Source organism: Solea senegalensis, linkage group LG20, assembly GCF_019176455.1.
Source record: "Solea senegalensis isolate Sse05_10M linkage group LG20, IFAPA_SoseM_1, whole genome shotgun sequence".
Classification (NCBI taxonomy): Eukaryota; Metazoa; Chordata; class Actinopteri; order Pleuronectiformes; family Soleidae; genus Solea; species Solea senegalensis.
Window position 1 is genome coordinate 10,004,342 of NC_058039.1, and position 26,282 is coordinate 10,030,623.

The 26,282-nt window shown below is 42.9% G+C and overlaps 1 protein-coding gene and 1 long non-coding RNA gene across 5 annotated transcripts; one reads left to right on the forward strand and one right to left on the reverse strand.

Annotated features, from left to right (window-relative positions):
* Positions 1 to 7,908: 7,908 nt before the first annotated feature.
* On the forward strand, positions 7,909 to 25,177 carry col1a2 (collagen, type I, alpha 2). 4 transcript variants are annotated; one of them, XM_044053447.1, is made up of 51 exons: positions 8,021 to 8,090; positions 9,799 to 9,803; positions 10,618 to 10,629; positions 10,937 to 10,975; positions 11,369 to 11,452; positions 11,971 to 12,027; positions 12,143 to 12,187; positions 12,301 to 12,354; positions 12,483 to 12,536; positions 12,629 to 12,682; positions 12,805 to 12,858; positions 13,341 to 13,394; positions 13,530 to 13,574; positions 13,715 to 13,813; positions 14,082 to 14,135; positions 14,398 to 14,496; positions 14,809 to 14,853; positions 15,159 to 15,257; positions 15,367 to 15,420; positions 15,511 to 15,618; positions 15,727 to 15,780; positions 15,890 to 15,988; positions 16,558 to 16,611; positions 16,758 to 16,856; positions 16,975 to 17,028; positions 17,117 to 17,170; positions 17,296 to 17,349; positions 17,553 to 17,606; positions 17,714 to 17,758; positions 18,046 to 18,144; positions 18,312 to 18,419; positions 18,505 to 18,558; positions 18,684 to 18,737; positions 19,465 to 19,518; positions 19,649 to 19,702; positions 19,798 to 19,905; positions 20,177 to 20,230; positions 20,361 to 20,414; positions 20,534 to 20,695; positions 20,809 to 20,916; positions 21,238 to 21,345; positions 21,484 to 21,537; positions 21,636 to 21,743; positions 21,890 to 21,943; positions 22,089 to 22,196; positions 22,281 to 22,334; positions 22,765 to 22,872; positions 23,034 to 23,277; positions 23,375 to 23,559; positions 23,661 to 23,903; positions 24,099 to 25,177. In XM_044053447.1, the coding sequence occupies exons 1-51, from the start codon at positions 8,021 to 8,023 to the stop codon at positions 24,243 to 24,245; spliced, it is 4,074 nt and encodes a 1,357-aa protein (XP_043909382.1). In that variant the 3' UTR covers positions 24,246 to 25,177. The 4 variants fall into 4 exon arrangements, with proteins under 4 accessions (XP_043909384.1, XP_043909382.1, XP_043909383.1 ...); XM_044053448.1 differs by having other exon boundaries at positions 10,940 to 10,975; XM_044053449.1 differs by lacking the exon at positions 10,618 to 10,629 and having other exon boundaries at positions 7,909 to 8,090.
* Positions 7,976 to 10,157, reverse strand: LOC122786915. Its single transcript, XR_006362502.1, has 2 exons — positions 9,846 to 10,157; positions 7,976 to 8,974 (listed from the first exon to the last, which is right to left on the reverse strand). It is a non-coding gene; the product is annotated as an uncharacterized LOC122786915 (long non-coding RNA).
* Positions 25,178 to 26,282: the final 1,105 nt, after the last annotated feature.

The following is a 26,282-nucleotide window of genomic DNA, read 5'->3' on the forward strand; positions in this document are numbered from 1 at the left end:
ATAGACAAAAAGAGCATTTTCTGGCATTGTGACACAAGTGACAAGTGTTATGAACCCTCTGAGGAGCCACTGAAGTGAGTAATGAATAGTGATAATGAAAAGAAAGGGATTAAAACCAGACTTTTTATGTTAAATGCCTCCACTGATTTTACAGGATATGGTAGGTTTAAAGTCAGGCATGGAGAGGCTGCTCCTCAACTTTGACCTCATCCCAATAACTCTTGTTTACCACTCGTCATTCTCACTGCAGGGACTTCACCACCTTTGTTAGTGTTAGTGTCTCGAGTACAAGACGGGAATTACAGTTGTATTCTTTCTTTCTGTAGTCACCTTTTCTTCTTTTTCTTTTTTACTGCACAGCATCTACAGAGAAAAAACATTTAGGAGCAGCTGAAGTCATGGAAGCAATATGAATGTGGTATGTGGACCTGGGACTAGAAGGAAACAACACTTTCCATACTGGAAAAAAAAAGAAAGAAAAAAGGTTGAGTTGAGATCCTAGCGATCCTTCCCTCCCTCCTGAAAGCTCCTCCAGTCGACGCTCATCTCACCAAAATAAAACTTCAAGAACCAGAGAGATTTCAAGGGGGTGGGCTTAATGCAGGGGAAGCGATGGGAGGAGCAAAGAATGTCGAGGTCTCAGATTTCTATCAATGTTAACATTAATGTGTCTACTTCACATCTTTTGCAGGGCTTTGCGTGAAGATATCAAGGGTTGCACCCTAACCTTCTACATTTATCCATTCATCCTTGAGTATAATATTCTGTTGTTTGATGCCGAATGAATTACTTGATATGTTTGTTTACAACAATGGTTGCTTACAGATATAGGCTGTTGTCTCCCTTTGCTGTGAGGTGTCATCCGGGGCTCTGAGTGCATTTTCCCAGATGTGTAATGATATACGGCTGTGTCTAACTTGCCCCTAACCGGCCAGAGAGGGAGAGAGGGAGAGGGAGAGGGAGAAGGAGAAGGAGAGAGACTCCAGACAGCTGAACTCACTTAAATGTGTTCCTCATGTGTGCGGTAATATGGAAAAGATTTCAGTGCTAACTCCTCCACTCGCCATGACTGAGTTCAGCTTAACCCTTCACCAGCCAGAACAGAAAGCACTTAATACAACACGTTATGCTTAAGACGACAACAGCATTCATGCTAAACAGCATTCATGTTGCTTGCTGGATGCTGCATCATCAATGCTATCTGTGCTCACATTCACTGCATTTAAATGTTAAAAACAAAAAACAAAGGAAAAAAGACAAACTAAAGAGAATATTAACCGGCGTGCTTTGTCAGTTGCTCACCTGCTGACTACAATAATAAGGATTTGATATGGCACATTTCATAATTGCAGCTTTTTTTTACACTGAGAATTCATGTCCATATATATGTATGTTCAATACTATAGTTGAGTTCTTAGTTCACTTTAAATAACTAATTAAATGTCCAATATGCAACACTTGAGCACCACTTGTTGCAGTAGAGCCCACAAAACCCTATACGGCCGTGACAGTGAGCTATGCCAACGTCCTGATAAGAAAATAAGGAACAGATCGCACTTTACACACCACCTCCGCTCTTGTATATAATACACAGGACTCGTACGACCATAAGTGCCCATTTTCAGTGATAGTAGGATAGTAATAAATGACCTGACAGCAGGAGGAGGGTTTCATTTCCCTGAGAGGCTGAGGTTGAGCCTGATTGTCCGACTTTAACCTTTTATTAACAAAAAAGAAGTCATGATGACGTGCATGACCTCATAATCTCTCTCTCTCTCCCTCTGCCTGGTGAACAGTTGGTTATCTTAACTTAAGATCCCCACCCATTTACACATAATCTGTTATATCCCTCTATACAATGTGATCACAAACAATTCATTTACTTTGCTATAATAGAAAATCACAATTAATTCATCCATAGCTCCTACATGGACTAATCTTAAATTTTTCTGTCATGGTTTTATCCTGACTTGATGATCAAAAATACAGAACAAAGTCTTTTGTCTTTCAAATACGGAACAAACCCTGTTGTGTTTAAGCCAATATGTAGTTATCATAGCTTAGTAAAGACTGGAAATGGGAGAAACGGCACCTTTTTTTTCTCCAAAGGTTCATTTCCACTCTTCTGAGCATGCAGATATAGATATGTCAGTGTGTATTTGTTTCATCTTTGACACATGAAGGACTTTTATAGAGCGATCTGCTAACAGCCTCAACTGTAAACACCATGGTTATTGGATGAACGAACAAATGATATTTTAAATTTTACTGCACATCAAAACCAAACCTAAATCACATTTAGCCCAAAAACTGGGCCTAGACTGAACTCATCCAATCGTCTTATCCCAACCCTGCTTTGCATATTTATATAGCCTTTCAAAAGAAAAGACATTAGAAATAAAAAAGAAATACATTATATGCACAGTCTCTTGCTCTACTCCAATCCTTAACTTTTTTTTCTTCTTTAAAAACCACGGACTAGCTCTATCTAGCAATTAACTGCCTGCCATGGACTCTGGTGACATTGTGTGTGGATATTTCTGTCACGTTTATTATGCGTTTGCTGACCAGACTGTGAGTCATGTGGACACACAGGCAAATCTAACCATGTGTTACTTCCAGCCAAGGGAGGTTCCCAACTTTGACTTTTATCCTCTTGCCTTCTACCTCGTTGCTGCAATTCTCACGTTCTTTCTTTGTCACCTAAGCTGCATCAGGATTCTGTTCTGTCACGTACATTTGGTGACATGTCGGAGAAACCTGAGGACTAAAAGAAAACGGTTTTCTTTGACTTGTGTCAAGTTTGAGAACTTTTCCCTCTGACTCATCATTTCCACCATACTCACTTGTATTTCTTGACACATACAGTATTTATACTTGCTCTTGTCCCACACCACCTCCCTGCACCTTCTCTCAAGCTGACATTACTCTCCGACTCTCCGATAACTCCGCCTCCCCAAAGCATAAACGCTAGAAAAAAATGTGTTCCACTGGAAACAGCCTGCAGATGTGGTAACCTGAGGGGGGGAAGACGGTCACAAAGATGATGACGATAGCTATGGAGGTGGGGGGGGGGACACTGAAATGCTATGAGAGATGTGGGGTAGGAGGGGAAAAACAGAAAAGCAAGAGAAGGAATGAGAATGGAATTGATGGAAAAGGCATTTCAGACATGTTTTGTATCATTTAAGGCACTTAAAAGTAAAATGGTGCTGCCTCCCTTTTACAAGTTCCTCCTCTGTCCCTTCCTTCCTATCCTTCCTTCCTGGGTGCTACACAGTCAGTCAGCTGGGTGAATAATATCAGTAGCCCCAGCATGCTGCTATGCGCTCAGGCCTGCCACATGAACAGGAGAGCTGAATTCTTTGCCTCAGACTTTGTGTTTGATCGTCTTTAAACACGTGTGTAAGGCGGAGTGGAACACTGGTTCAGATTACAGATCAGTCCGATTCTATATTACATTATATTGCACTGTTGTGTGTGAAAGAGCAGCCAGAGTTTTAAAGAGTTTAACCTCATTAAGTCCCCTGACAGAGTACAAGTCAACTCACGTTGTGCAGTCAAACTGCGCTCAAGAGTATGAGCGTGGATGCTTTTGATTAACGTGCTACCTTCTTACGTGACAGAAAGGGTTTGTTATGACCTAGTTATGACACAGTCTCGTAGCCTGTGGTAGAACGAACTTCAGTTGTCCTTTAAAGGCTACATTTGAAGACAAGATTGTCCCAGTTTGATGTTTGTGTCTTTAAATGTGTCCTTCCTTTTGTAAGCAATGAAGCATACAGGACATTCACTGTGTTTACATGCGTGTTAAAAGTCCGATTTTAGTCGGACTAAGTCAATAATTTGGTTTTCTTAATGTCATCTAAACACGTTAGTCTGACTAAAATCGAGCTAGTCTTAGTCGAATGACTACTCCTGTATATGTTTAGTCGGACTGGAGTTAGACTTCTGTTCATGCACCAAAATTTCCCCAATCTTTGCCCCGGAAGTAGAAGGAGACAACGTATTAAACTGCAGTATGCTTGCAGGAGAAGAACAAACAACACGATGGTGCCGGCAAGTGCGAAAGCTAAGGAGAAAACACACTTTTGAGTTGAAGAACAGACTTGTTACGATCCATTCCACCGTTCATCTCGTTGTCTCACTGTTTGCTGTTCGCTGTTTGTTTTTCTGTGACCTTAAGGTCTACAGGAAACTGATTCAATACGCACTAGCTTATAGAAAGATACAGCGCCATCTACGGCAGTGGAGTTGTCTGCAAGTTGTCTGATTGCCCATCTTAGTCAGACTACGGCCTTAGCTTGATTAAACTGCATGTAAACGTACCGATTGACCCTTCTCAGATTTTGCACAGATTTAAAATAAGCTACAGCTTGCCGGTAAACAAGTCTCCTTAACGTACTGTAGAGCAAACCGTTGCCCCACTGCTTCATGTGCTAAGCTAACTAGCTTCCCAGCATGCTGGCAGAAATCAGTGTTCTGTGGTTCAGAGCTGCGGGGAAGCACTTAAGTAGCTTGATGCCAAGAGACCTCTTACTCTGCAAACCTACTTCACTATACAGCTAAAAAAAATACATACACTATTTAACAGAAGCCATTTCATCACAGATAAGCTGAGATTCATAGTTTCCCGTTTTTATCCAACAGTGAGGAAACATTCAGAGTAGAGAAGGACAAAACTGCCTGGAATAAAGGCTGTAATTTGAAAACCTCAACCGCCCCTGAATGTCTGTGTGAGTGTGTGCGTGTGTGTGTGTGTGTTCATAGTGCCCTTTTAATTAGTGCCTCTCTGTGTGCGTGAGTGTCACAGAGGGCAGTGTGTCTGAACTTTTTTCTTATCCTTCACATCACTCTCTTCTTTTAAGCTTCTTTTTTACATATCTTCTCTCATCTGATTTGTCTCAGTGTTAGGGTTAGCCAGTGAAAAATGATCATACGTGTGTGTGTGTGCTGTGTACTTTAATCACTAACTCTCTCTCTCTTTCTCCGTCACTGAACTTCCTCTGCAGGCAGCTGCTAATGCGTGAACGTGTGGCAGTTACTGCAGAAAGATGCTTTATGACGCAGAAGACCCATCATTATGGATAATCAGAGTGTCTTGGGAAAATCCTCTGAAACACAAATAGTTCAATGGGATCAATGTCGGAGTTTACTCTTCCGGAGTTAACTGTGTGACTGAGAATCTGAATCTTGTGTTTCTGTCTCCAAAAGTTGCAACTGGACTTGTAGATTATGACTTTTGGAGAAATATGACCTGGATGAAGGAGAAGTTAAAAGTATGGCTATTGCTGAAAGATATAGTTGAAATGACTTGTTTTGTGTTCCTAAATCATACAACAACCACAACGTTAATATGCCTGGCAATCGAGGTGTGCTGCTGTCTGATCTTCTTTGAGATTTATATCCAAAACACCTCAGTACTGAAGAAATGCTGCTTCCTGTAGTTGTGCACTGTTTCGTTACCAGCTGTGTGGCGGCCGACAGCCACCGCTGACATGGGAAGATCTCCTCCACCCATAATCCTTAGCGCTTTCATCTGCATCAGAATGGAAATATGACACTCTTAGAAGCAGCCAATCAGAGCGCAGCACATCTGGAGGACTGCGTCTGGAGGAGCAGCTGGCAACACTATGGGAGACAGAGTCAAGAAAGATGTTGGATTCAAAGTGGCTGAAGGAATGAGAAAATCCTCATGTCAAGTCAAACGAGACTCTATATCTCTTCATATAAATGAAATGTGCTTTACTTTCCTGTGCTAGTTGTCTGAAAACCTCATATTCTCTTGAATCTCCTAAATGAACAACTTCAGAGTGTCTGGTCACTACAACTGAGTTAAACTGTGACTTGGATAAAAACGACTTATCCCAGGTGCTTTGCAGAAACTTGCAATAGCCTACGTCTGAATGGTTTAAAATGTGATTCTTTGAAGCGCTTTAACTCACAGGATCCTCACATTTTTTCCTGGAAAGTGTTTTGGAACATTTTTTTTTTTGCTCTAGTTAAATCATTTTATAAGTTCCTGTTGCTCTTAAAAAAAAAACCATACACCTCTCACTCTGATAAATGTCAAAAACAATAAACTATGTTGTCTCCACACTGATAACACCGGATCAACTGTTACGTGTTGCGGAATGTCGCTGAATGAAGAGAAAAAAGATTCTGATGATGTGGAGCTCTGCAGCCATCTTTGATTTGCTACGCCGCCTGTCTGGTCTCTCCAGCTACTTCAAGGCTTCAGCTCCTCAGCAAACATGGAAATGTGAGTAGCTCTGCAGTGAGTGGGAGCTGTGCCATCTTTAAAACACATTTCATCCCACTTGCCCCTCCCCCCTTTCTCCCCTTTTCTCTCTTTTTATCTCTCTAGTTTGACTCGGGGAAGAGATTTGGTGAAGCTGCCAGGAGAGGGTTTTGTGTGTGTGTGTGTGTTGGGGTTCAGTGATCAGGCATTTATGTTTGAGGTAAATAGAGCTATGAAGTCATGTGAACACAGCCAGGATGTAACTGCATATAATGCTTAATTACGGCTAATAAACACACCTTCACTACAGCATACAGCAACAATAGCTTTTGAATAAAGCAGGATAACACAGACACAGTCTGGTCACTGTAAAAGCTCAAAAGCTCTCCATCCAAGCTCACGACAGTAGGTCACAATGGTTCATTAGTACCATTTTGGGGACAATACTGAACATGAGCATTGATTATTGCATACCTTCACTGTCAGAATGTACACACGTGTAAAGAATCACAAGTATTTCCTTGGTCGTATGATTTATAAATCATCATAAGTATGATTTCAGGGGATCATCTTCTAAAAATGTTTTATACATTTATTTTCTCCTGCTCTTTCACCAGAAGCAAAATGAGAATACTCTGTGTTCATTGCTGTGTGCTTTACTCAGTGGAATAAGCAGTGGGACCGTGGTATAAGGTGGTATAACCCTAACCCTTGTTGGAGTGTGTGTGGAGTAGATGACATGTCTGGTCATGTGGGTGAGTAAGAGCTGCTCAGAGAGAGAGAGAGAGAGGGAGAGAGAGGGAGAAGGGCTGAGCCTGGAGCTGTCCGTCCTTCACACCTGCCTTTTGTCAGTCTGAATCTGCAGCGCTCTGAGTATAGAGTATTTTTTACTTTTGTTCAGTTCATGAGTCCTTACTGGATAAATATTCAATGCTTTCATTTTGACACACAGATGAAATGGTTGGAAACTATTAGGGAATGCTTTGGTTTGCACATGTGTGGGGGGAAAATGAAATATGACCCTATCAGGATCAGGAATATTACACAAAGCACACAAAAAAGTAGTTGCCAATAGAGAGTCTTGAAATATATATATAAAAAAAATCCGTGCGTAAAAGCGACACTAGTCCATTCCAAACCAACTTCAAAAAGTAAAGTAAAAGTAACAACGAAATACTGCAGTCTTCTAAACTCTTTCTCTACAACACAATTCAAATAAAATCCAACACAGATGACACGCACCAGGCCCATCTGGCGCTAAATGATGCCCGCCAAAGACAACACCCAAACGGACACATTTTACGCACGAACCCCCAAACTGCGCACGGTGTTGAACCCGAGACGCCTGCATCTCCGGCACCACTGACAGAGACGTAGGCCTTCTTCTACCTTTTAAACCTCGACGCTGTCCACGTCCTCAAAAAGAATGGATCTAATTAAAACGTTGCACTCGTCATCATGGCCAAAGCTTTGCCAAACGCTCTCTGGTGGAGAGGAGGCTGGGAGATGCAGGACCACATGACTGACTGGGAGCTGCGGAGGGATGGGAGTCAGATTGGATTTCTCCTCTGTGATTGGTCGGTGGGCTGACTTTTGACACGCAGACCAGGGACCCTCCTGCCATATAAATAGGCCTGATAGAACTTTATTATTCTAGCATCACGGCAGCAGTTTCTGCTCAGTTTGGAGTTACTCGTGTCACCACAACTGTATGCCTGCTTGAAGGTGGTTTAAAAACAGGGGCACAGCAGCACAAGGAGTCTGCATGTCTATTTAGACATGCTCAGCTTTGTGGATACCCGGATTCTGTTGCTGCTTGCAGTAACTTCATACCTAGCAACATGTCAATGTAAGTTTGAATATCTGCTTTTTTTTTCTGTGATGGATATTCTTCTTTTTTTCGGGTCCCACTGCTTCAGGATCTTGCGCTTGGCTTTTGTTTGGGAGTTACATCAAGGTCAACGTGAAGACAGCTCAAAGCACTGCTGAATTAAACTCAACGGATTGAGCACATTTACAGGATTCTTCACTTTTCTCTCTCGTTTTTTTTTCCAAGGATACAATTATTAGGGAGAATTTGCGCTCCAGGCAGAGAAAAGAAAAAAAAAAAGCTGTGTTGCTTTGAGTGAGATTTATGAATACTCAGCCTAGTGTCTTTTCAAAGCTTTTAATGCATGCAAAGTTATGGAAAAAGTCTAAATTTGTTGGAAAACTTGATGGGGCGTTGTACACATTGTTCCATCCAGACGTCCAGGGAAAGCGTCGCTGTTATAGGAAACTGCAATGTCTCCCCCTGGTGGCCATGGATGCATACATCTGGTTGGCGTCATTTTACATTTTCTCTTTGAAGAGACAAACGTGTGCGTAAAAGCTTAAGTAAAAAATGTAGTGTTTTTACTTTTTTCACCTCACTGACTCCTGATAGTCAACACTTTTAATTTTTTTTGTATATTTTAACTTCCATTTTTACTTAAATTAAATCACATTAACATTTAAATCGAAGAGCACAAGTGTAAGCCTGGGTGTTTTTTTGTTTTGTTTTTTGCCTTTTTTTCCCCACAATTAGAGTTCATCAAACAGGAAAGTAATCAGCCTCACTTTGAACGTCCAACTGCGCCGCCTTGTGGTCCCGTTTGCGCATTACACGTTAGAGGTCACAGGGAGGTCCCGGTTGTGAGCAACCCCAGCCATGAGCTGCTGATGCAGATTCAGAGAGGGCAGCTGATTTCCCATCTGCAACAAGGTGTAGATGATGTCAGATGACAGCAGCCACGTGTGAATCACCAGTCGTTAGAGGAATCAAAATCAAAACCACTTAAAAAAAAAAACTTAAAACCAGGTTGCGTTTTAATGAGATGGAAAACCAAAGCCCCATCTCATTCAATACTGTTGTATCAGACGTGACGTAGCATCAGTAACACATAGAATGAAGTCCTCGTTGTTGCTGTTGTTCCTGTGATGTATGCAGAAGTCAGCCAGGTATTCCTGTCCCAAGGGTAAACACTACCTGTTCAGGCCTGTTGGCTGCTGCAGCCGTCATATGTGGAATGCCACTGAATGCTGAGATTCACTTTGCTAAGTGTTAAGGCAGTTTTGCTTTGACTCACGCAGCGATGTCCCTCAGCTACACTTTTACTAGACGCACGCTTACACAGGCATTATGCAGCAGGTAAAGTTTAGACAGGCCTTCCAGTGTACATTGCAGACACAGGTGATGTGGTTAGCTCCAAGTTTCTGTGGCCTAGACGAGGGTTTAGGCCGTAAAAAGACACAGAGACACTCACAGCTTTCTACTTTCTACTGCATTTTTGTTTATACGTGGCATTACTGGTGTGCATAGTCATTTTCCACTCCTTTATTTTGCTAAATGAAATGACTCCTCATCCTGTGTGGCCACCCACAGATGCATTTTCTGTCGCAGATGAGCAAACTGAGGCGTTATAATTGTTACTGTTCTGCACAAAAGGAAAAAAACTTTGTCATGTTCTAACTGATTGTCCCCCCTTTTCTCCCCGACCCTCGTCTTCACCCTCTTCCTCATCTCTCCAATGCCACAGACGAGGTTAGTACACACTCATGCAACACATCTGAAAGACAGCTTTACCTTGTCTCTTTGCCTCTCGCCTCAGAGTAGACTCCTCCGCTGCTCACGAGCAATCTCAATGACGGCAGAAGCGTATCTTTTCTGTCCCCGAACCAAAGTTATTCGCCCCCTTCCTGTCCATGAATAGGTGAGGGTCCAATTGGCTAAAGTCTGTGTCAATGAAAGCTAAAACCGTGTGCTGAGGCACCCGTGGGGCCTGGCACAAAGGATCCTTTCTGAGGACAGCAGAGAGGGGGCAAAGGGAGGATTGCTCCTAACAGCTGGCCTTGGGTCAGTTTGGAGCTTTCCTCTGCTTCTTGATCTGGATTTGACTCAGGAAGTAATAGCTGATCTCAGAGTAGCACCAAACATTTAATAATTGGTGAATTGTTAATAAGTGCAGGACTGAGGCCTGGTGAGTGTTTACTTAAATGACTCTGGCCAGATTTGAGATTGCCTAGAATGAGCACTCTCAGCATCGTGCTTGCCAGTACAACAGCAGCATTTAAACCATTATAGGTGCCGAACGTTCACTGTTCCGTGGACTAACTGCTCTTACTGCTAAGGGATTGTTGGGTCTGGGACGCTTCATCCTGCTGCTTTACGAAGCATCACTCTCGATCGCTGACTTCACATGCACATTGTTCTGCTGTATATCTTTAACTCCCGTATCAGCAAGAGCCTCCTTTATTTATACTCTGCATGCTTAGGTTGCTCATTGTTTAATGAAGAAGAAACCTCGAAAAGATTGAATAAATGAACCTTACATTTATGTATCTTCTTTTCTGTTTAGGGAAAAGTCAAGGTGAGCACAAAACTTGTGTCTTATTTGTCAGTAAGCTCTTACAGTGTGGCATATTCGACATAAGCGATATTTAACGACACCTGATTTGTTTAATCACTTAAAATGTGTTAAACTTGGTTGTCCTCTCGTTTAAAGGCCAAGTTAGTTTATTGATATAAAGGCTTCTGATTAGCTTTTAGTGATATTTTCTACACTTGACTCGGACCTGCTTTTGCGAGGAGACTAGTTGAGAGTTTGACATGGTGTTGAGACAATAGGCTGAGCCATCTGCTCTGTGTTTTGGTCTGACTGAGTGATTTCTCTGCAGCAGGGACCCCGAGGAGACAAAGGACCTCGAGGTGACAGGGTAAGTCGAACTGAATCTCTGCTGCTGCCTTTGATCCCAGGAAACAAATCCAAACATGTCCTTTCATTTATTATATTATTAACGCAGCATCTTTGGCCCAGTGTTTGTTGACATCGTTTGACCTATTAACCTCAGAAGGCCACTCCCCATTGTTTATATCACCCATAGCCTATGTGGTGACGAGGATGAGACATAATCATAGATCGGCATACTACAGACCTGATTTATTTTATATTAGTATTTGCTTTTTTCCCCAATGAAAATTGAAAGGGTTGTCATTATAGTTGTCTCTTGAATTAGTGATCTTTAGAAATCTTTCTGTTCCCGTGGAATTACAGCAGCGTCGTCAGTCGGCGGCGGCCTTCACTCACTGTATCATCATGTGTTTTACAGGGTCCTCAGGGCCCAGATGGCAGAGATGGCAAACCCGGACTCCCTGGCCCCGCTGGCCCCCCTGGTCCCCCTGGTCTCGGAGGAGTAAGTGCACTGTTTGCTGCTGTGAAATCAACTGGGACTGAGTGTGTTCAAAGCAAAAATATGGTCCCAAATCTTTAGCGACGCAGTGCAGGCTGCAAAATGGCTTTAGGTATTTGATTTGATGCAAACTGGAAGCATAGGCAGCAAAGCTTTGTGTGTGTGTGTGTTATGTATGTATTAATCTGACCCACATTAGGCCGTGACACATTCCTTAATAGTGCCATTTATTTTTCCCCAATCTGCTGAGTCACTCTAACGTGCCCCTTTAAACAGGGCACAGATCCTCTGTTGACTTCCTTTAACCCCAAGACCCTTGCCCTTTAATATGAACCCACAACACATGACATAATACATGACTTTTATTCGTGTTACTAGTGCTATTATTTAAATAAAACAGTGTTTATGTTCAGTACTGGAGCTACAGTGACCATTTCATGATCTATTTGAAGTGAATGCTCTGCTTTTCTAATCTGTCTGTATATATTAATGTGTGTAATTGAGTTTTTGCCTTTCAACAGAACTTTGCTGCTCAGTACGATGGTTCTAAAGGTCCCGACGCCGGCCCTGGACCCATGGTGAGGCCTCCTCTCTCCTCTCACACCCTGGCACACATTGTCACACAGTCACACTCATCCGTATCTCTCTTATAATTTTCTGTTCATAAATAATGTACGTGTTTGTCCTTTTCAGGGTCTGATGGGAGCTAGAGGCCCTCCCGGACCTCCTGGACCCCCTGTGAGTGGAAATGCAAATTTCTACGATCTAAATTATAATCCTTGTAACCTAGAGGCGATCTGTCTCTGCTGTCTACACTGTGACTAACTGCTGCGCTTCCTGTCATTCAACAGGGACCCCAAGGACACACAGGACATGCTGGTGAGCCTGGAGAGCCTGGTCAGAGTGTAAGTTTCTTCCTCTTCTGTATTCACAATTCCTTCGTTTGTTGTGTTAATAAAATAAAGCTGAAATAATTTGTCACATATGAGATTTTAATAGCCATTATTTTTTCTTTCTTTTTTTTTTAATCTAGGGCCCCGTTGGTCCTCGTGGCCCCCCTGGACCCCCTGGCAAAGCTGGAGAGGATGTACGTACAAGCTTGATTTTCTACAATTGTCCTCAGTCTTTCCAGCATTCTCATGAGTTGATGGTACAAATATCGGTTTTGTTTACACACAGGGTAACAACGGCAGACCTGGAAAGCCTGGAGACAGAGGTGCCCCCGGCCCTCAGGTATGAGCTTTTTTTTCCCCAAAACATAGAGAACGACACACACACAGGCCACAAACAGACATTAGGTCTGATGATCTCAAACGTGTCATGGTGATGGTGTTTTTTTTTGCTGTGAATTACAGGGCGCTCGTGGATTCCCCGGAACCCCTGGACTTCCAGGAATGAAGGGACACAGAGTGAGTGATGACCCTTTTTTCAGTGCTTGAGCAGAACCTTACTTGTTCTGTCCTCCCCACCTGCTCAGAGTAGCATAAATTAGAAAAAAAAATTCTTCTTCTAATCTGCATAAAAGCTAGACTCTATGTAGATTGACAGAAACTACGGTGTGACCTCTTGCACCTGTGAACTTACTTGTGTCTTCCATATAAAGTGGCAGACATGAATACACCTCTCTTTGGATAATAACCACCACTGAGTGGAGATAATCTTCACATAAGAGGCTTAGTATATCTCTTCTCCCGTGGGAATTATTAATAGAGAGATCAGACACTCCTTTTTCATGTTTATCCACCGATTCATTCCTTTGTTATTTAAAATCCCCCCAGTTTGTCTCCAATATCTAAAAGTGACACACATTATAATTATAAATCTACTGCCGTCTATGTGATGACTTGTTGACCTGAGCGTCTTCACACTTGACTTTCTTTCTGTATTTTAGGGTTACACTGGTCTTGATGGACGCAAGGGAGAGGCTGGTGCTGCTGGCCTCAAGGTAAGAGGAGCGTCTTCTGCACGATGATTACTGATGTTCTTTATTGAAGGAAGGAACCCGTTCTCTTTGGATCCTGAGTAAAACTTTCCTCTTCAGGGACCATAATAAATCCACCTTCTTCTGCTTCTCTTATAGGGTGAGAATGGTGCCCATGGAGCTGCTGGAAGCCCTGGACTGGCTGTAAGTTCAAGATTCACCATTTATAACCTTTAGGCAGCCCATTTTAATGACATATTTTTAAATCTAAATGTATAATTGCATACCATATTACTGCAGTAGATATTTTTTCTCACCACTTTCTTTGCATATTCTCTGCGTAGGGAGCTCGTGGTCTGGCTGGTGAGAGAGGTCGTCCTGGTCCTGCTGGGCCTGCTGGTGCTCGTGGTGCTGATGGCAATGTTGGACCCGCTGGTCCTGCTGTGAGTACTGAAGTTTGGGGTGCATTCATTTAAGTCAGGGGGGGGGCAGTGTCTATCAATTAAAAACATTAAACATGTAAATGTACAAGATTATAGCCATAGGCTAATCTGGAGCTTTAATCCATGTTGTACAAATAAATGTCATAAATGATACAATCCTTAGACCCATATTAGACAAACAACGGTTGAATCTGTGACCTTTATGTGAACTTGAATCTGTATGACACACTGTCTATTCTGATGTCATGTCTGCCGACTCTCTCTTCAGGGTCCTGTTGGTGCTGCTGGTCCCCCTGGTTTCCCCGGCGGCCCCGGCCCCAAGGTGGGTGGGATGTCACTTCCTGTTCTCTTACGACACTGCCTTGCAAAGTGTCTCACATAAGCATCCAGTGCATCCACGTTGTACACTGTCACTATCACTGCTGTCTTCTTACATAGTATCCTCAAGGGGATTATTCAAATATTTAGCAAAAGCCTAACACAACTACATTCATACATTGTTTTACTTTGGAATGCTTCTGTGATGACACTCATTTATATCTATATATATACTATATGACTATAACTGTGTCTCAACTTGGCAGGGAGAGATTGGACCTGCTGGATCTACTGGCCCAAGTGGAGCCCAGGGATCTCGCGGAGAGCCTGGTCCCAATGGTGTTGTTGGCCCCGTTGGTCCCGCTGTAAGTAAACAAATGTTTTTTTTCAAAATGACACCATTCTGGTTAAAAAAAAATTATTTGTTTGTGTAAATGGTAAATGGTGGGAAGATTGGTGTGTTGTTCTAATCAGGATCTCTCACCTTCACAAGTCCTCTTGTGCATCAGTGTTATTATTATTGTTGAATAGTGTTGACATACAAAGTGATATATTCAACACGTAAGTCTAAGACTATAAGACTTTAAGACTTAGTATAATTAAATTTTTTTTTTTTGCACTACTTGAATATTTTGTTGTGCAGGTGTAATACATTTTTATAACTTTCTTTGACCTAGGGTAACCCTGGTGCCAATGGCCTGGCTGGAGCTAAGGGAGCTGCTGTAAGTATTCCATTTACAGGGCAGTGGTCATCAAGGGCCAAAAAAGATGTTATGACAGTTTGAGTTCTTACACGATGCACACACAAACTCACACTCACATAATAAACACATAAATAATAGAAATACATGGAACTACAGGACATAATTTAATGTCACTTAAATTTGAATGCAGTTTTATTTTGTTTTCAATGTCTGAATATAGTCTCTTACTATTGTGTTAATAGTTATATAATCAAATAAATGTCATCTTCTACTTGAAGCTACTTGTGGTCTATGCTCACCTGTCTGTCATTGCTATGATTTAGGGCATCCCTGGTGTTGCTGGAGCCCCTGGCTTCCCTGGACCAAGAGGAGGAGCTGGACCCCAGGGCCCTCAGGGTGCTGCCGGACCTAGAGGCCTTTCTGTGAGTCCACATACACAAAAAAACATTTGTACATATCCACTTTGAATCACATTAACTGTACCCAACTGTATTTAACTGTTATGGTGTCTGTTTGCTTGGATGTTCTTAGGGAGATCCTGGTGCTCAGGGTGTGAAGGGAGATGCTGGCCCCAAAGGAGAGCCTGTAAGTTTGGTCATGTTTGTGAATTTCTTATTTCTAGCTTCATCAGAACTGCAGAACAGGCCCTCATCTTCTTTGTTTTTTTTCGTACAGGGTAACTCTGGACCTCAGGGAGCCCCTGGACCTCAGGGTGAGGAGGGCAAGAGAGGACCCACTGGTGAACTTGGTGCTACTGGCCCTGCTGGTGCTCGTGGAGCTAGAGTGAGTACCGGTCGTGCCTTTTCTGATGGGTGATGTTGTGCTCATCCAGATCCAGATCCACGACCATGGTCGTGGAATCACCTGTTAATGTATCTGTGTCTCCTATAGGGCGCTGCTGGAAGCCGTGGTATGCCTGGTGCTGATGGAAGATCTGGTCCCGTTGTAAGTATTTGAAAATAAAATTGGTTATCCCACTGACATGCAATTGCCTCAACATACCAGAACTCTAATTTGCTAATTATTTACCTACCTATTTGTCTCTATCTCACAGGGCATGCCCGGCCCCCGTGGTGCTACTGGATCCGGCGGACCTCGTGGACCCCCTGGAGATGCTGGTCGTGCTGGTGAGCCCGGTCCAGCTGGTCTCAGGGTGAGTAATGTGCTAAACTCTGGTTTTGAACAGGGACAGGTATCTGATCGCTTTGTAGGTTCTCATTTTAGATCAAAAGTGATACCTCATATAAGATGAGATTTAGTTTTGTAATCTGTAGAATGTAGGATGAGGTTTATCTTAGTAAGATTTGGTGGGTGAGATGGGTATGATGGCCAAGTTCCATTCAGCTTCCTCGGTTGCAGGGCGCACGCTAGTTCACCGTCACCCTGAACTGAGCAGGGCCATTGTTAACGTGATCAGTAACACCTGTGCGTTTCCTGCCAAAACATGTCAAAATGGCTGCTGTGCAAAGATTATACTCAGTGAGAAACACAATAGAGGCTCTCTCAGTGTTTTTAGTTTAGTTTGGTTTAATTTAGTGAGAAACAAGTAGGTCATCCTAGAAGGCCAGAATTACACAAGTTATATAATGTCACAAGCTCCGATGGCTTTAGAACAAGGTTATCATTAGATGTAATTTCGCGTTAGCTTGAGGTGACAACTGTAACACTACAACTGAATGAATTCATAAAGATTAGTGACTGAGAGTTGTTTATCTTCCTTAGGGTCTCCCCGGAAGCCCTGGAAGCTCTGGACCCCCAGGAAAAGAGGGACCCGCTGTAAGTAAAACCGGAATTTCACAATAAAACGCATTTTACAAGCACATGTATTTCCTTTGTCTCATGCCGTAATGTTTATGAGCATATTTGCCTCCCAAAATGTCACTGAGCATCACTTCCTCTCATCTCCCTGTTTACTCCTACAGGGTCCTGCTGGACAAGATGGTCGCTCTGGACCTCCTGGCCCAACTGGACCTAGAGGCCAGCCAGGAAATATTGGCTTCCCTGGACCCAAAGGAAACTCTGTAAGTACAAAAAAAAAGCTCAGACCAACAGAGAAAGCCAATCATTTGTAATTTTTTGCAGTTTTTTTGTATTCAATTTATCACAACCTGTGCATAACCAAACTTTTACCTCTGTCAGGGTGAGGCTGGCAAGCCCGGCGAGAAGGGAGCCACTGGCCCCTCTGGACTGAGAGTAAGTGAAAAAAAAAACTAAAATATAAACATGAAGGAAATTTAACATGCACATTTAAGCATCTAAAATGTTTCTATTTTGTCTTTAGGGACCCCCTGGACCTGATGGAAACAATGGAGCCACTGGCGCTATGGGAGCATCTGTAAGTGTCCTTACATGCTGCATTCATTTTACCCACTTATTAGTTGTTTCCTCATTTTCATGCAGTACATTCATATTGAGAAAAGTGCTGCTTTTAACATTGGTACTCTCTCCTCCTTTCTATAGGGTGGTGCTGGCGAGAAGGGAGAGCAGGGTCCTGCTGGAGCTCCTGGCTTCCAGGTTTGGATCTGCCATCTTTCTCTATTAAATATCTACAATTTAGAGAAGATTTACTGTGAGAAACGGCACTTTATTCTCTGCCCTTCCAGCCAGTGTGTGATTTGTTGATGCCATACATAGAGGAATGAACTAATCTCACTGTGCTGTCTCACCTCCTTCTGTTGACTCCCATGATGCTGATGTTGCCTCTTGACATATTTCAGGGTCTGCCCGGCCCCGCTGGATCTGCTGGAGAGGCTGGCAAGCCCGGAAACAGAGTAAGTAAGACGCAAACACACACAGGAAGTTCAACCATGACAAACGGTGAATTTGCAATTCCATCCTATAGCTATACATCTCTAATCAGCCACTGATTTCACTATAGGGTATCCCAGGAGACCAGGGAGCTGCTGGACCTGCTGGTGCCAGGGTGAGTTCACCTTCTCATGTCTTTCCATTCAAAATTCACACCCTAACGGAGCCTTCTCTAGATTCCACGCAGTTATTCGTTTTCAAACTATTGTCTTTTTGCACCGACTCAATACTGTTTTCTAATCATCTAAGTGATTATGTTTATTTTCATAAAAATGTGCAGAACTTAAAAATAGCAAGCAGATCTTTTTCCTCATTGCTTCTCCGTGTAGTTTATAAAACAAACACACTCAGTCATTACAGTTGCGGGATATACATATTGATTACATCTGCTTGTTCCTCCAGGGCGAGCGTGGTAACCCCGGTGTTGCTGGATCTGCTGGAATTCAGGGACCAATGGGAACCCGTGGACCTGCTGGTCCCCCTGGACCTGATGGTGGCAAGGTTAGACAACGTTATTGATGTTGAAAATAGCAAAGCTCGGAGTTTAATGACATCAGACCCATGCTGAAAAAATGTTGCACAAAAAATATCCTCTCACGCTTTGATGCTTGTAGGATCATCTTTGTTCGATATGAAAATTAACCAAAGTTTGTTGTGCCTGTTCCCAGGGAGAGCCTGGCGCTGCTGGAGCTGCTGGTGGCCCTGGACACCAGGGACCTGGTGGCATGCCCGGTGAGCGTGGAGCCGCTGGTACCCCTGGACCCAAGGGAGAGAAGGTAAGTTCCAAAAATATACCAACGTCAAATTTCATAGATTTTATCCTTCTTCTCTATAATTCTCCTTCATTTTCTCCCTCTATAGGGAGAGCTTGGACACAAAGGACCTGATGGCAACAGTGGAAGAGATGGTTCCCGTGTAAGTTAAACTCACTTATCCTCAACTCTGTAAATAAAAACCATAAAAATGTAGCCAGTCATTTTAGGACTTTGAGGCTTGTCAGCTGTGCCTTAGTCTAAGTGGCTTCACCTCTCTCTTTCTAGGGTCTCCCTGGACCCGCTGGACCTCCTGGACCCACTGGAGCCAATGGTGACAAGGTAAGTTGGAAATGTGTAAATATTTATTGTTTACTACAGAAGAACAAAATCTCAGAGAAACCACTAGCGTGTATGTAATTTAAGACTTAGTCTGTAAACACAAACATGTGTCATGTGGCTTTAGTGAAAATTTTACTAAAAATGGCTGCCACCAAGGTCATTTAAGATGACCAACGCCATTTACAAAAACAGCCGTCAACAGTTATTGCTCAGATCAAATCACTGTTTGAATGTTATGATGGATGAACGAACCTGCATCGAACCCCTGTTGGACCTCTCCTCCCTCTGAAGTAGTGATTGAAGTTACCTCCAATTTAACAAGATGTCAGAAGATAGAACCTCAACACTGCCACCTGATGGCTATTTTACAATATCACACCAATGGCTCATCTACTGTTTAATTGAGTGTGGCAGTGATAAGAACATAATAATGAGTGTAGAAAAGAATGTTGATACATTCTAAATTGCAGTTTTATGCAGTTCTAATCAGTAGTGGTTTGTTGATTTTGCTTCACTTTTATGTTTGTATTGATACTAGCTGCTTAGGTCCCTAAATGTATTGCTCAGCAAAATGAAATTAGTTAACATTTTAATATATCTAAACATCTATATTGGAGTATATTACGTAATTGTGACATTTAGGTGTATAGGAAATTGCTTTATGAACAGGTTGGTGGATTAATAAGTACAATGTTGAGCTAATCAAACACACTTTTCACTCCTGCAGGGTGAATCTGGTTCTTTTGGACCTTCTGGCCCTGCTGGACCTCGTGGAGCCTCTGTAAGTAGCTATGACTCACTTCATCATAACATCTGAGATACCTTGTGACATGAGGCCTTAACACTATATTCAGCCATTTGTGTGGGACAATTATGGACAATTATGTTGACCAACTGCCTTTTCTTCACAGGGAGAGCGTGGAGAGGTTGGACCTGCTGGAGCTCCTGGATTCGCTGGACCCCCTGTAAGCTAGCAGGCAGTCATTTTATAGAACAATATAACGCATGCACATACTGTTTGAACACACAAATATTCATCCACCACTAACCTCCCCCACAGGGTGCTGATGGTCAGCCTGGAGCAAGAGGAGAGCGTGGACCCGGTGGAGTTAAGGGCGAGGTTGGACCCGCTGGGCCTGCTGGACCCGCTGGACAGTCTGGACCTGCTGTTAGTACCATTCACACTGGACACATACAGGACATACATTTGCACCTGAATGAGATAGATCTGATAAACCAGACAGCAGAACGTTAATCAGACTTTAAGATCAATGTGATGGTGTGAGACCATCCTACTTTGGGAAGATGTCCAAAGTATTTTCAGATCTTTTCATTCATATGATATTAAATCCCAGTTTCATAAAATGCAGGATTTTTATTGATGACACAATCGGAAAATTGTGTGGAATTAAAGTTCTAATTTCTGTTGGTGTATCTAGGGTCCTTCTGGCCCCGCTGGACCTGCTGGTGCCCGTGGAGACACTGGTCCTGCTGTGAGTATCAGAACTTATCCTAATCTCAATAGTTGTAACCATGAATACACACTTACATTTTCTGTACATGAACACCCACAAGTTCTCCATGACAGCTGTGTAATCTTTGATTGTGTGTTTCTGATGTCAGGGTCTCACTGGTTTCCCTGGTGCTGCTGGTAGAGTTGGTCCTCCTGGCCCCGCTGTGAGTATCAATGCTATAGATGTATATATGCACACACATTGCTGTGTGCTTAAACATCATAGACTCTAATTCTGCACACACACTTAGACATTTGACATTAACTCACTCTTTCTCTTCAGGGTATCGTTGGACCTCCTGGTGCTGCTGGTCCCGCTGGTAAGGATGGTCCTCGTGGCCTCCGTGGTGATTCTGGTCCCGCTGGTCCTCCTGGAGAGCAGGGTATGGTTGGACCAGCAGGTCTGGCTGGAGAGAAAGGACCCTCCGGAGAGTCTGGTCCCCCTGTAAGTAATTTGTTTTTACCTGATAAATAATTGAAATCATGAAACTATGGAGCACAAAAATATAACTGACATGTAACGTTCAACCTACTTATAAATGTTCTGTGTCTGTTTAGGGACCACCTGGTGCCCCTGGTACCACTGGTCCTCTTGGTCTCCAAGGATTCGTTGGTCTGCCTGGTGCTAGAGGAGATCGTGGTTTACCTGGTGGTGCTGGTGCTGTGGTAAGCAAACTTTGTCGCACCGGTTCAAAAGATCACCACCATCATCTAGTTTATATCATTTAAACCTATGAAAGGCAAATTGATGGAGCTGTTCCACATATGTTCATCTGATCAATCAACAAATACACAAACGTAAAAACCATAAAAAAGGGCTTCATGCAGGATTTTAAACACTGCATATTCATATTAGAAAAATCGAAATATCACACAAGCACGTGGCTTCCGTCATTATTACCATAATACCGGCTGATTTGAATAAAAAAAAAGGTCATACATACATTGCATACATACTATATCTGATGAATCCTCATCCTATCACAGGGAGAGCCTGGTAGAGTTGGACCTGCTGGTCCTCCTGGAGCCCGTGGCCCTGCCGGAAACATTGGTATGCCTGGTATGACCGGACCTCAGGGAGAGGCTGGACGTGAGGTAAGGATTTTACAAACAAACCAATAAACCATCAAACCATCAAGTATGATTTCTGAGGGTTGAAATGAACTTGGTCCAAAAAGACAACAGACTCACATCAACCATTATGGAAACTGTAATATTCTTTGCTATCCGCAGGGTAACCCTGGTAATGATGGACCTCCTGGCCGTCCTGGTATTCCTGGATTCAAGGTATTGCCCCTTAATGCATCTCAATGTATTTTTGGACATACACACACAGACCTGTGATCTGACCTAACCCTGTAAATACTGTTTCCCACCATGCTTAGGGAGACCGTGGTGAGCCTGGACCCGCTGGTTCTATGGGACTTGCTGGTGCCCCCGGACCCGCTGGACCCTCTGGTGCTGCTGGTAGACCCGGAAACCGTGGAGAATCTGTACGTTTTTGAATTATTCAGATGACTAGAAAGACCTTTCAATAATTGCATCATGTTCAGTGTACAATACATTGGCAACCTCTAACCATTTGCTTACTTCATGCATCTGTTTTTTTTTTTTTTGAATTCTCTTTTCTCATCTCTAGGGCCCATCTGGTTCCACTGGACCCGTTGGCCCCGCTGGAGCCAGAGGTGCACCTGTAAGTACAGGATACAATTATACCCATATAGTGTCAGAATAACCTTTTCTGACCATTTAAAAATGACACAAATGTTATTATATCCATCCACATCTATAGCATGCTGGTGTGAAAACTAAATTATGTGTTTGTGTGTGTGTCATAGGGACCTGCTGGACCCCGTGGTGAGAAGGGAGTTGCTGGAGACCACGGAGAGAGAGGCATGAAGGGTCTGCGTGGACATCCTGGTCTCCAGGGAATGCCTGGACCTTCTGTGAGTGATATCACAACAATATAAGAACATTACATCTCATGACCACTACCTTGTCATTCATGAATGTCCCCTCTGTCTTTTTAGGGACCCTCCGGTGACACTGGAGCTGCTGGAGCTTCTGGACCTTCTGGACCCAGAGTGAGTGGAAACCTAATTTCTCACAACACACCCATAGTTTTGATTGAATGGCAGTGCCAGTTTTATGTTTGATAGTGCCTTTTACAGTATTACAAAGAAAGTCAATGTGACGACAAGACGAAGCAAAACAAATTGAGAGCATTAAGTGCACAAACATAACCAATCTGGTCTGGAAGAATATGTAGGTTTTTAGATTACTCTTAGATGTGGAGGCTGTAGTGATGGATCTCAGGTCAGCATGCAGTTGACCTGAAGTGCCAGGCTCCCAGTTTAACACTTAATGACCTCTGCAGTATGATAAACCACATTCACATCTCATGTACTATACTATAAGCACCAAATGCGGCACATACTAAAATTGTAGCCAGATACGATGCATGATTCTCCATATGAAGACATGTCTGAATGTATGTGATGACCTCCTCTTCAGGGACCTTCTGGACCCCATGGACCCCCTGGTAAGGATGGAAGAGCCGGTGGCCATGGAACCATTGGATCTCCTGGTGCCCGTGGACCCCCTGGATATGTTGGACCTGCTGTAAGCAAATTTACAATGTCCTTGTCAGATTAACCACATCATTTTATAAACTATAATTTTAATTTTTTTGTGAACTAGACCACTTAGGTCTGCTTTATACCAAAAGGTCCTCTAACTTGAGGTGCAAGCTGGTCATAAATCCACTCTCTTGTCCATCTAAGGGTCCTGCTGGATCTCCTGGTCTGCCTGGACCTCCTGGCCCCTCTGGTGGTGGATATGATGTCTCCGGCTACGATGAGTACAGAGCTGACCAGCCTGCTCTGAGAGCCAAGGACTACGAGGTTGATGCCACCATCAAGTCCCTCAACACTCAGATTGAGAACCTGCTCACCCCTGAGGGATCCAGGAAGAACCCTGCCCGTACCTGCCGTGACATCAAGCTCAGCCACCCCGAATGGAGCAGTGGTAAGCTCACAGTGAGACTGATATAACCTGAATATAAGGTTTTCATTTTTTCAATGGGCCCGTGTATAATATGAGTTTGCTATCTTGCTACTTTTAGGTTTCTACTACATTGACCCCAACCAGGGCTGCATGAACGATGCCATCAAGGTCTTCTGCGACTTCGACACCCGTGAGACCTGCATCTATGCCCACCCTGAGAGCATCGCCCGTAAGAACTGGTTCAGAAGCACTGAGGGCAAGAAGCACGTCTGGTTCGGAGAGACCATCAATGGTGGTACAGAGGTGAGCATCAGAGCTGAAGCAACCACGAATGATCAAATATTTTTCCGTCGGGATACAGTATGTCCTAATAACACTGACCGTCCGGTCTTTCCTCCCTGCAGTTCACCTACAACGACGAGACCCTCAGCTCACAGAGCATGGCCACCCAGCTGGCTTTCATGCGCTTGCTGTCCAACCAGGCTAGCCAGAACATCACCTACCACTGCAAGAACAGCGTTGCCTACATGGATGATGAGAGCGGCAATCTGAAGAAGTCTGTTGTGCTCCAGGGCTCCAACGATGTGGAGCTGAGGGCCGAGGGCAACAGCCGCTTCACTTTCTCTGTGCTGGAGGACGGCTGCACTGTGAGTAGCTCTTTGCTTCCTTGGTCTTTGCTACTGTCATTAATAAAGTATAGACAAATTATTCTGTGGATGAACAGTAAAAATGTAGGCAGTAATAATTAGAGCAGACATAGCTCTCTCACAGACGGGTGATTAGTATTCTTATACCACATGGCACTTTCCTGAAACTCTCTTTTCCCTTCACTGCCCCCGCAGAGACACACTGGTGAATGGAGCAAGACAGTCATTGAGTACAAAACAAATAAACCATCTCGCCTGCCCATCCTCGACATTGCACCTTTGGACATTGGTGGAGCTGATCAGGAGTTTGGTTTGGACATTGGCCCAGTCTGTTTCAAATAAATAGACTCATGATAAATTAACACCAAAAGAGAGAAAGAACGAAAAAAAAAAACAAAATCTCTGCCCTTCTTTCTGTGTTGTTTTTTTTATACTGAATGCTGATTTCTCTCTGCACATCCACTTGCTTAAGATGGGCAACAATCGGAGAGGACTGAACGGACTGAATGGAGCGTTTGTGCAATGCAAATTAATACAGCAACCCAAAGGGACGCGGGAAAACACCTTGTTGTGGGACATCATGTCATCCTTTTGTAAAAAATAAAAGAAGTGTAATAAAAACGCTGAAAGTACGCATCACTTTGTGGTCTTTGTATATCTTCCAAAGAGGAGGTTTAAAACCACAATTTCCATGAAAAAAGGTTTAAACTACCTCATGCCTGTACCTAAAGAAAATACTATTGACAAACTGGGGTCCACAACTGAGATGTCAAGACTTCTAATGCTTCAAGCTTTGTCCCATATCGGAAGGTGCTCAGTTACTTGAAGCCGAGATCTTTGGTGCTAATATGCAGCTGTGGAGTGAACCACTTTTTACTGTATTACTTTGTATTGACGTATGAGGAGTCTTGCATTCGTCCCCTGATACTCCCCCACTTTAAGCAGGTGGAATGTTCCTAAATCTTTAAAATCTGGTTTTTGTTTTATTTCGTTTTGTTCTTTTTTTGTTTTGTTTTGTCAAGAAGGTTCTTCTTTGTTTGTTCGTTTTGGTTTTATTTCTTTTTGTTCAGGCTTTTTAACTCTTCAAATCCCACACCCAGTGTTCATACTGACACATATTTCATCCAATTCTGAACAGGTTTTTAGTCGGCCTCTCTCTCTCTCAAAAAAATGACGCCACAAAGTCTATTGTACCTATTTTGTATATGTGAGATGTTTAAATAAATTGTGAAAAGTTCTGAAATAAAGCATGTCCAATGTTCCAAAACACACTACTCAGTGACTTAAGTGCTTTCATGTTTTAATGACACCAGTGAAGGTGTGTCACTGTATTTTGGTTCTAGTTTGGCTGATGACTTACAGATCATCATTGACTTAAACATCTTCCTATTATGGAAGCACAGCCCTATTCTGATTTTCCTTCCCCCTTTATCTTGCTTTTTTTCAACAGTACATTTGATTTCAATGTACAGTCAATTTCTGTTTACACTGTCCATGCCAATGTGTGATTACTAACGTGCATTGTTTCTTGTAAATATGCATCTTCTCATGTTGCCTTTTTTTTCTTGCATAATACACAGCTTTTGCATCCAAATAAATTTCTGTGGTTTGGATCAAGGCTTGGATTGCAGTGATGCATGCACACAGACATGTGGGATTATGGGAAACCTGCAGAGATTTCTCATTTTGCCACCTTGTCAGACACTGAGAATTAGTTTGACTACAGTGTGTTGAGGTAACTGGGATATGGAGACATTGTGAAAATCATAACATGCAGAACTTTCAGTGACCACTGGGTGGTGGCGTGGCATACTTTTACTTGTATGCGTTTGCCCTTAGGGGCTGTGGAATAAGCAAATAATCTTTGATCACTGAGCAAGGAAGACCTGGGGATAAACTACGGATATACTGTGTCTTTTATGCACACAGTCGATATCAAAACTGAAGCGTCGTCCGTTAACAGTAAAGACATTGTGGTTCAAACAATTATACTCTACAATACAGTGACAAAGCGTCAATGAAATGTTTTGACATGATGTGTACAATTATTTTCAACAGCATTGGTGAAATGCATCTGGTGTATGGTGAAGCATTTTTAATACTCTGTAATTGTATTTCACACTTCATGCCACCCTGCTTTTATTTACTAACTTTTTATACTTCCCTTGACAGATTTAGATGCAAATTAGAAACCTTTACATTGAAAGCCTAATTTACTATGGTCCATACAAAAATTAGGTTTTATCACAGATTAAAATGCCAAACAACACAGTGGGATTATTATGACAAGGTGGCCTCTAGAGCAATAAGCTTTTGTTGACTCCTTTATTCTATACACGAGACCCATAGACCAACTTGTTCTCGTTTGCTGGCGTATTA

What these genes read in the sequence shown, in the direction of transcription:
- col1a2 (XM_044053447.1), top strand. Translation starts at nt 8,021, where the DNA reads ATGCTCAGCTTTGTGGATACCCGGATTCTGTTGCTGCTTGCAGTAACT. An exon ending in CTGGCAAAGCTGGAGAGGAT is followed by an intron (nt 12,537 to 12,628) that starts GTACGTACAAGC and finishes GTTTACACACAG; the next exon opens with GGTAACAACGGCAGACCTGG. An exon ending in CAGGAATGAAGGGACACAGA is followed by an intron (nt 12,859 to 13,340) that starts GTGAGTGATGAC and finishes TCTGTATTTTAG; the next exon opens with GGTTACACTGGTCTTGATGG.